Source organism: Rhopalosiphum padi, chromosome 4 (assembly GCF_020882245.1).
Source record: "Rhopalosiphum padi isolate XX-2018 chromosome 4, ASM2088224v1, whole genome shotgun sequence".
In the NCBI taxonomy this organism is placed as follows: domain Eukaryota; kingdom Metazoa; phylum Arthropoda; class Insecta; order Hemiptera; family Aphididae; genus Rhopalosiphum; species Rhopalosiphum padi.
This window is the reverse complement of record NC_083600.1, coordinates 1,753,423-1,764,478: the sequence shown is the minus strand read 5'-3', so window position 1 is coordinate 1,764,478 and position 11,056 is coordinate 1,753,423. Positions and strand designations below refer to the sequence as shown.

Genomic DNA, 11,056 nt, shown 5'->3' with positions numbered 1-11,056 from the left:
TCCAATACAAGGTTATCCATAAGTTTTCCTTCAATTAGTAACTGTAAAAAAAAATTCCAGCGTCAATATAAAAAAAATTTGATGAGCGTATTAAATTTAATTTTTTACGAAATCATGTAAAATAACGATATATTACAATTTAAATATAGGTAATAATATAATAATATATCCAACTAATTATCATTGTCTGATAAATCATCTCCGTTCAGAATCGTTTTTCGTGTACAATAATACCCGTCATTGCATTCAAATTTAACACATCAACAAGTGACCTATTCTCCATCTTTACTATACAACAGAGCGATACCGACTTGCCCACTTTTTTAATATATCAACTATGTATAATGTAAATTTTCTATCGAAGGGAAAATATTTTTCTTATTTGACTATAATAAAATTGACATATTATTATAAAAATGTTTTTTTTGTAAAATTAGGGCCGCCAAAAATAAATTAGCCTACTAATTTCATTAATCCGGCTTTACAACTACAGGTATTAGAAAATTGAATAAATTAACACATCACTGTAAAATCAATACATTCACCATTCCGCTTAGAAAGTTAGAACATATTGATTTTACAATGAAGTATGTTTTTTGTCAATAAAATAAAGGTAGACATAGTCATATTTATCATATAGTTTGGTAGGGGGAGGGGTCAAAAGTAAAAAATTGTATTATCAAAAACAAAAAAATTAAAGAAAAACGAGGATTTTTACGCAAATCCAATGTTCAACTAAATCGATTTTGTTTATTTTTGTGTAAACTTATTTTTGATACGTAATTCGTCTTCCTATATATAAATACATTAAACAAATTACAAGTACCTATAAAGAAGTACTGACATTAATCTTACATCTTACATATACATATGCATATTCATCATAAATTTTTATAGATAGGTACTTTAGATACCTACCATATATTTTGTCACCAAATGTAATAAAAATCATGTGAATCATTAAAAAGAAACAAAACGTAATTTTCATACATTTGTGACGCGTGTACAGTCCATAGTTACAGGCACCATAGGTAATATGGTATATCTCACAGCCTTAACTAAAACTAAATAATATACCAAATAATGACGTTACACCATATCCGTGGTAAAATGACGATAGAAGCAGGAGTGAATTTTTTATTAATGCTGACAATATAAATTTTTGAATCTTCTATTATAATATTATTGAAAGTCGAGACTATACGGAATACACCTTCAAACATAGGGTATTATTACAAAATTTACAATATTTCTGTACGGTTTAAAAAAAATTTAAATTACTTTTATAAAATATAATATATTATTATTATTTATTATACCATTGGGACTCTTTTCGAGACTTGTAAGGGAAAATAAGATGGAAAAATCAATTTGCTTTTAAATTAATTATCGTTTATTTTTTTCCAAAGTAATAGTTGTACCTATAAACAGCGCTATAAATTATGTAGTTAATATAAGTTAGAATTTTTTAACTAAATTTTAATTTATTAACCAAATAAAAGTTCTACCTAAGTAATTGTTTTTTTTTTATTTTTAAATCTCAGTGTCAATTAAAAAAATTACATAGAACATATGTTAAACAATAAATATTAACATGTTGAACTATAAATAATAATTAACTGTAATTGTTTTCCTTTCATTATTGTTGACACCTATATTATACATGCATGAATAGACACGTGTTAAAATATTAACTTATAATAGGCTATAATTATTAACCGAGACAAGATGAAAATATTTAAAACAAAATGACTACAAAATACAGATAAATCCGTTTATTGTGTAAAAAAAATAAAAATAATATTAAGTACATAATTTATATTGCTATACATAATAAATTATAATATGGATTGCCTACACGTGTTTACAATATTGATTAGAAAAATCATATTTGAATAATTATCGAATGCGAGTTAGATTGTATTTACACAAATTTTTTATGTAATTGTAGGTACCTACGACCTATAGTACATATCTTATAATGCATTATTTTAAATACAAATGTACTAATTTTCTATATGTTTAATTTTTAGAATTCAAGTTATTTGTGTTTTCAAGATTCAACTACCTTTGAGCTACTTCAGTGGCTTACAATAGGTAATCTTATTGATTGTCCACTGTCCATAACAATATAAAATAAATTACATTTAGGAACAAATCCAAATTAAATTTAAAATAAAAAATTACTTCGAAAGTCGAAACTAAGTCCGCTCACTCTATCAGGTCGTTCTGATCCTATCATTATCTGAATAAAAAGTATATGTATTTACTGAAAACAAATTTGATAAACTACGTGATCACTAAACAAAAGTCATACCCACATTTTGTGTAAACGTTCTAAATAGTAAATTGTACATACCTATTGGCTATTGAATATTGTTTTCTGTTAAATGAATATTTAATAAACGTTCTTCGATCTAAACTGATTCAAATATATTTTTACTTTGCGTTTTCATGATTATTATATTATATCTTAATAGGTAATAAGTGCCTATAATATCCACTTGTCTACAAACCTACCTACTTACACATTGGCTATGTTCTAATTAGATATTAGTAGCTAATTTCCATAACCTAGAAAACCTTGCCTAACCTATACATAAATTATGTAAGCACTAAAAAATTAATATATTGATATATTAAATGTATTTAAACTAATTGTACCTATGGAATACGACATAATATATACAGGCACTTGTTAAATTCGATTATATTTTGATTTAAGTATGATATATATGTACATATATCATGTTACATATGAATCGACCAAGTCATATATGACTTTATAGTTTAGGTATTAGTTTCTATTAGTTCTTAAGGCTTAACATCAAATCTTAAATAGTGTTTAGTGTTTACATAATTGATATGAAACAAAAAATTATAGATCCGCCACTGAGGTCATTTATAGTAAATTTTGATTAATTGAGTTTATTAATTACCTACAATTTATTAATCTCGAAATTATAATATAATTATTAATATTAAGTATTAGGTAAGGTATAGTATGTATAGGTATATACCTACCTATATATTATGATTATGAATTCGTTTAATTAATAGGTATCTACATAGGTAACCTATTAATTATATAAAATATGCTACATTGTTTAATATAATATGTAGCGCTATTTTATTTTAGCTTTTAAAGTGCGACATACTTCAAATCTACAGATAACAAATTTCGTGAAATATCTATACAATAATATTAATATTATATTATTTTTATTTTATATAATTATCTAATTTTTCTATAGGTAGGTAGGTATTTTAGAGTATGTTCTACTTGAATATAAAATTGATTATTAGTGTTTAGAATTGTTATAAATTTATAAAAATGTTAAAAACTACCTACGTCATTACTCAATATTTATTTAACATCTAGCTAATTCGTTTATTTAAATCATCGAGTAGAATGAAATAAACACACTTACATTTCAGATATTTATTTAGTTAAAATTTCCTTCAATTATTAACATAACAATATGCTTACTAAGAATATAATTATTTTATATTAGTAAAAGAATAATTTGTAAGTATACAATATAAACAAAAGTTTACTTTTGTAGGTAAGTATACCACTAATATTATTATCATTATCATTTAATATAATTTGATTAAGTAGATTTTTACATTTCCTTAAAAACAATCGTCTTTAATTTAATAAAATAAAATTTGTATTAATTATCATTATAATTTATAAATAGATTGTAGATACACTGTTTGGTGTTACAAATACATAAAAATAAATTACATAAATTATACATTATAAGTAAGTAAATTTTATTGTAATACCAAATGGCATGTACAAGTGATAATAAAAATATATTTTTAACAGGGTATTTAAAATGTTTTTGTGCATGAACCAACATATCTATCAAGTCAACGAAATTAAAAATGAAATATGTTTTGATTTAGTAACAATTTCGAAAGCGTATAAGTAGTAATTATATATTTTAGGTACCTACCTAGAATAAATTCAGATATTTATTTTAAGATCTTGGATTATAGATTATAATAATATGCTTCAAACAGCAGAATATATAATTTATAATATTTTTATTTTATGATTCTAGTCTGTCATTTTCTAAGGAAAATCGTGAATGTAAATTGTCAATCTATTCGGTAGGACTTATTATAATTTTGTACAAAATAAATTATTTTTAGTGCTTGTGTGCCACACACAGTATCTGAGATTTGTATTATTACTTACATATGCATACAAATGTCAATGTAATGAAAATATGGCGGTAAACTTTTTCTTTTAAAGAAAAATTGTGAAACTTGGGCCGTTCCAATTTGTAATTCTGAAAAAATCTGAAGTTAGCTTGACTGTATCTTCTTGAATTTAATTGACACACATTTTAAAATATGAATTTCCATCTTCGATAAATACAAGTAAATATGTTTATATCTATATTAGGTGTTTTATAAACATAACTAAGTCTGAAATAAATATAACATTAAAAAAAAACGTTGGATCAAATTTTAGAAATTATGTCAATACTTCTTGTATAAGGTTTTTATAGAATTATAATTGGAATAGCTAGTTTTATAAATGTATCATAGTAAAGAAGGTCTAAAAATATCATATTTTTGATTAATTAAAACTATAACAGTTATATATAATAATAAACAAGATCAATAAAATATTGATATGACAACAATAAAGAAGAATAAAAATACAATATGTTGTGACATATTAAAGTCTATATTTAAGACAAAGAAAGTCTTAAGTCAGTGGCAATGTAGCATCAGGGCCCCCACAAGGGGGGGGGCTGACGGACCTCGAGTACAGGGGCCCATGGTCCCGTTGAAATTAAATTATAGAGCTTTATAAAAGGCCTGAACAAGCATTTAATACAGGAGCCCGAGATTGTGTGTGGGGGCCCTGTGTAGCATAAAAATAAATTTTCAATTAGGTAGGAGGGATTATATTTTATTTATTTATTAGGTTATACAAAGAAAATTTAATAAGTAGGTACTTTTTATTTTAATTTTTTAATAATACTAAAGATTTTTTCTCTTTGATAGCGGTGGACGATTATTAATTTTACATTACTCATGAGTAGTTGTATCCATTGTACTAAGAAATTCCACGCTGACTTGTATCTAAAAAAATGTAATTTATTATATATTTATTTTAATATTGCTTTGTTTTCTTTAATAATATAATGATTTTAACTATGTGTGTATGGAAACCTTTTATTACAAATTAGTTACCAATTTTGATATTTTAAGATTTTGACTTTTGACAGATCTAAATATTAATGATACACAAAAAATAATAATATTATGCATTATACTTAAAGTAAATGTCAGTTAACCATAAATTATGGTACCTGTATCATAACATATTAAATATAAGTCTAAACAAATTTAACAAGTTGCCAATAATAGCAGAGTTAGAGCTTACAATCAATGTACATTTAATAAATGGTGTATATTAAGCTAAATAGTATAGATATGTGGGTTACCATCTATTATTTGTAAGCAATAAAAATTTAACATTTTATACAATTTTATTGGATTCAAACACAAGTTTTCATTAAGATTTAATTACTATAAAAATAAGATATTTATAATACAATCGCCAATAGATAACAAACATTTTATCCATTCATATTTTAATTTACAAAACTAAAATTTTAATAACAAATATATATTGAAAATATCTTCAACAATCCAATTAAAAATAAACAACATTTAGGTACCGTACGTATATTAACCTGCAAACGTTTTATTTTAGTCTAAAAGTATCATAATGAAAATAAAAATACTGAAAATTCTTGAAACTTAATACATAAGTAGGTATTTGCATATAAATATGCATATAATAATTTAAATACAATAACATTAATTAATAATAATACAATTCAACGATTAATAACACATTTAAAAGAATACATTGTCTATTACTATTATTAATACTCATAAACTTTATTTAAACTACATAAACTCAATTAAAGCTTAATAATATTGCACCACAAATACAAAAATAATAGGATTCAGCAATAGTATTATTGTACAATATTTCAGATCCATGTGTTATATATCTATTCATTTGACATAAAATAATGTGAATAAATATTACGAGTATAATAGCAGTGACAAAACGTTTATTCTATGATCGACAATATTATCGATACACATAGCAAAGATAACATAATTGATTACTGTTAGTTGGAATGTATGGAAAATAAACTTTTGGCAACAAAATGAGCAAATCTATTGACTTAAGCAATAGATAGAGAAGACTTAAAGCACTTAACAACTGATTTTTCAGATTTTACTATGGGCCAGTTAGAGTAATAATTAATAAGTAGTTATGTATATGTATGTTAGATTAATAAAAATTATTTTTATATAAAAATCTCCTAATTTCTTATAAAAGAAATAACAATTAATTATTATCATGATAAATTAATATATAATTTAATATATCCTAATAAGATCGATACAATTGAATTAAATTATTTTTAAGCGATTTTGAAAATATTCATAAATAATTTAGTGTATACTTGTATATCATATTATATAAATCAATCAATAACAGTAAACGATCGATGGGATAAATAGTGAAATTGTAAGAAAGATCTCGCAGATGTAAAATTGTTATCCAATTTATGTCAGTTTCAGTTGTAAGCCTAAAGTCAAACGTGCATTATTTTTCAAAACCATATTAAGTATGAAGTCGAAAGTAAACTAATTTTCTCAAAATAAAAATAAACAAAACATTGAGTTAAAAAGAAAATTGAGAAAATTGTATTACAACAATCAACAACATATAATTATCCCGGAAGTCGAGATTCAGCATAGAAATCGGGTTCATCTTCGTCATTAGTCATGTTTGTTGGCTCATTGCTGTCTAGCTATAGTTGAAGAAAAACAACAATATATTATTATAATATTTGCAAAAAGAATTTAATTATCAATCTCTGGACACTTACTGCTCGTAATTCTTTTGCAGTAAATAGTTTATTACATAGTTGAGACCGCACAGGAATCATCATGATCAAGAAAAACGGAAACAACAAAGAAAATGATGACGACTTAACGCTCCATAGAATACACAAACATACGAGTTGAATTCCAGTGAATAGGTGCATTTTGTATGTTTGTACCTAAAAAGCGAAATTCGATATGAAAATGTGTTAATAATTATTATAATTTTGATAAAGAATCGAGACCAAATTAGTAAAAATAATGTATTACTACTATTACCGATGCATGAATTTGGATTTTTTTATCTTTAGGCACACAATTATAATTTATAAGGCGTTTATGAAGTATAATTTATTTATATAATTTTTTTGAAAGTGTTTTTATGTTAACAAATAACAATTATTAACTATATTGTTCAGTTAAAAATAAATATTTAGGTTAAAATTGGTATTTTTAATAGCAATACGATTTTTGTTAAAATTAAAAATGTAATATATTAATAACTTACATGGCGAACGTATGGTGCTTCTGAATGATGTTTCACTGGCATGAAAACCAGTTTGAGACGTTCGAAAAACTGTATACCATCGATAGACGATATTCCCATGTAAAGAAATACGCCAAAAAGTACAGCCATCGGTATCAATCGTAATAAGGGAGACATGACCACTGAACAACCAACCATTATAGACACTAATAGTGAGCTGACTCTTTGCTCTAATAATAATAAAAAGAAGATATTAAAAATAAATAAAATAAAATATTAAATAATACATAAAAGCTGCAAGTTACAATAATATTTACAATCGCTTATGGATGACGTTACATAATTAAAATGTTCATCATTTTGAGTAAATGCCGTACATAATATTTTATAATATGCATCAGTTAAAAACAAAAAAGACAACCAATTCGAAAATGTATTTTTCTTGTTATACTTTGATATACCATATACATAGGTATAATATTAAAACTATATTATAACTTCTATTGACTATTAATAAGTAAAGAACGATATTTTAATAAAGCAAATCTGGGTGAGGTTTTTATATTCAAACTTCACGAGATAGGTCGTTACTTTACTCGGCACATGAAAAAATACACAGAAAACAAATTGCAAAAGTATTCTAAATTTCATTCGTTTACGATATAGATTTTTGCTCGTACCTTTTACTTCGATGATATGAGGCTTTTGACCAGGGGCGTGGGTCCGGCTCATCACTGTTAGCGATGATACGTGAGCAACGGATCTGACAGTCGCGGCGCTCATCCATGGGGCTCCAATCACGCCGCACATCAGATTAATGAAATTTACTAGTACGATATCCAAGTGAAAGCCGCTGCCCTTTTGAAGTTTGCGTTCTTTTTTGGCGATAATTAACCTGAAAACCGATAGAACGGTCAATTATATTTTTATAGTTATATTTAGGCACTAGCATGCGTGTCCAAGTTAGTATGGATCTGGATACGTACTCGCTGATGTGAGTTTCCATGAACATGAGAATGTAAACGAGTATTGCCGGCACAATGGCAACAAAGGGCACCCAGGGCTCGACTGGACTCTTAATCCCACTAGGTGATATGAACCATCCACGTGCTGCCGGGTCCGATGGTGTCAAACCCTCGGGAACTTTGAGTTTTTCGGTGTAAGTAGTAGGATTGAAATAGTCGGCGGCTACCATTGATATGATAGCTATAGGCACGCCAAAATCACCTAACGCTCTTCGGATCTGAAATGATTAACGTACCCATATATAAATAATTTATTGCGCAGATGCCGACTCCTGAGCCTCGGAGAAGTATAAAGGGGCATTAATGTCACTCATACTGAAATGCATACGAGCATTTCGTAGCCCTTATACTAAATTTTGTTTAATTAAATAATGAAAAAAAAATTATAGTTCAATAATAATAATGATTTCAATTATTGATTTGGTAATGAGTTTAATAAGTTAAACTATTGTGTTTACAAAACGATTTGATCCGTATATAAGATGTAAAATGAAATAATAATTAATTTATCAACTAAAGAAATATAATATTGCAGAAAAAAGAACGGAGTTCATCAATATTATAATCTATACAAACAATTAATAAAAATATTTAAAATAAAATTCACTCACATTTCTTCCAAGAAATTTGCTATTTCTGAAGTGCCGAAGGTAATATGCAACGAAAAATGTTCCCAGCGCTAGTATAGTGCATAGTAGTGCAGTATTTGGCTGCTTTGTGATCAAAGGTTGGTGATCTATGGGTTTAAACAACTCAGTATCGCTAAAATGGATATAGATTCGATTAAATTTTTGATTATGATTTTATTGACACTTATACAATTAATCAGCGAATAATTATAATAATATAATTGTTTAAATATATAAACATAATAGAGCAATTAAAAAAAAAAAATAATAAAAATAAAAAACATATTTTAACGAAAAATATTTTTGGTTTAACCACACTATACTTGTATTAAGTAATTAAATATAATTAAAAATATTCCACAGTGGAAATATAAAACGCTTTATTGGTTTTATTAATAAATCTAGTGGTTAAAACTTAAAAATTTTACAGCACATTAGTTAACACTATGTTTTCATTTAAAATAAATCTATTTATTTTATTTTGCATATGAAGGTCGGCTATTAATATTAATAACGATAGTAACAATAATGTAATATAGGGCCATAAATAATTAAAAATATAAACAATAACAAACAGATGAATACGAATCAAGTACTCACTTATATGTAGAATTATAAGAAGTAGAGTTTGAGAAAGAAATAGAGTTTTCAATGCGCGCTAATGCGTCTTCTTCGCAATAATCTTTCAATGGTAATAGTGGATGTGTGGTAAATACCTTCAAAAAGAATAAATATTTTACCGTTGCAAATACTTTATATGAATTAATTGAAGTGTAAAAAATCAAAGAAATTACTATCATTGTAATATACTTACATGAAAACATTTTGATAAACTTTCCCATATATAAATTAATGATATGAGTGATGCGAAAATTTCTTCGGTGAACCTTGTGAATACTTTAACCAAAACACTGCCTTCGACGCAACTAACAAGTAGAGCTATGATTACTAACCATATGCCAATATAAACCCTCATAGGCAAAAATTCGATGTCGTTGCTGCGGCAAAACTACAAAATACACAACAAATACGCATGATCGTGTTAGAGTGATTTGAACGTAGAAAAAGGATTCAAACATTTTCGAACAGCTATAAACGCAAACTCACAGTAAACAGTGCCTCATCAAAAAGCAATAAAGGCCCAGTAGTTCCGACTATCAATAATGGCTGTCCGGAAAACAGTGAGAAGATGACACCGGACACAGAGGTGGCGACTAGCGTTTCTGATATTCCGATAAAGTTTTTCGTTTTGTCCGCTGAAAAAATACAAGAAGACATTGCTACATTTGAAAATAACAACAATATTCCACTCGATAGGCGGTTTGTTAATCAGTTTGTTAATCCACGATTTTTGAACAATTTTACTGACCCATTAGACCACCAAAAGTGATTGCTGCTGACAGAGCAGCAAAGTATATGAATATCGCAGACGCTATACACTGCAAATTTAACCCTTGAATGAAGTCAGATTTGTAGTATGGTAATCGGCGTTTTATGTCTTTCACTAAACCTCCCCAAGGTTTTTTTGTACGCCTCAAAGGATCATCTTTGATATCGTCGCTCTTTTCACTTGAAGTTGAAGTTAAGGTTGCCACTAAAAACAGACCACACATGTTTTTTGTTTATTTAATTTTTAATGAATTAATCTACAATGGTCTATTATATCAATAATTGCTAAAAAATTATTCACCAATAATATTATATACCTTTTTGTGAAGCTGCGCGTGTTTTTCGCCTCTTGATCTGTTCACTTTTTTCTTTGAGCTCTCGTAGAGATAGCAATTCTTCTCTTTCCCAATCGCACGGTGGAAGTACAATACTGCTGTCAAGAAACTCGTTCAGTAAACTGATAAGTTCCTTGCGTTCCCCCGCTTTGTAAGCTTTGCAATGAAATTCCTACAATTATTATAAAAATTGTTTAATTTGTTCGTTAAACATTAAATTTTACTAGTTTTGATACATATTTTTTAAGG

The 11,056-nt window shown here is 26.6% G+C and overlaps 1 protein-coding gene across 4 annotated transcripts in view; it reads right to left on the bottom strand.

Moving 5' to 3' along the window:
* Nucleotides 1-5,500: 5,500 nt before the first annotated feature.
* The window catches only part of LOC132928780 (band 3 anion transport protein-like), a 47,935-nt gene continuing 42,379 nt past the window's right edge, over nt 5,501-11,056 (bottom strand). For all 4 annotated transcript variants that reach the window (XM_060993646.1, XM_060993647.1, XM_060993648.1 and 1 more), the window contains 11 exons: nt 10,790-10,979; nt 10,453-10,677; nt 10,191-10,339; nt 9,898-10,092; nt 9,684-9,799; nt 9,066-9,216; nt 8,416-8,672; nt 8,110-8,324; nt 7,451-7,659; nt 6,948-7,121; nt 5,501-6,869 (listed from right to left, as the gene is read on the bottom strand). In XM_060993646.1, the coding sequence (XP_060849629.1) occupies nt 6,789-6,869; nt 6,948-7,121; nt 7,451-7,659; nt 8,110-8,324; nt 8,416-8,672; nt 9,066-9,216; nt 9,684-9,799; nt 9,898-10,092; nt 10,191-10,339; nt 10,453-10,677; nt 10,790-10,979 (1,962 nt within the window). In that variant the 3' untranslated portion in view covers nt 5,501-6,788. The remainder of the gene's footprint in view (nt 6,870-6,947; nt 7,122-7,450; nt 7,660-8,109; nt 8,325-8,415; nt 8,673-9,065; nt 9,217-9,683; nt 9,800-9,897; nt 10,093-10,190; nt 10,340-10,452; nt 10,678-10,789; nt 10,980-11,056) is intronic.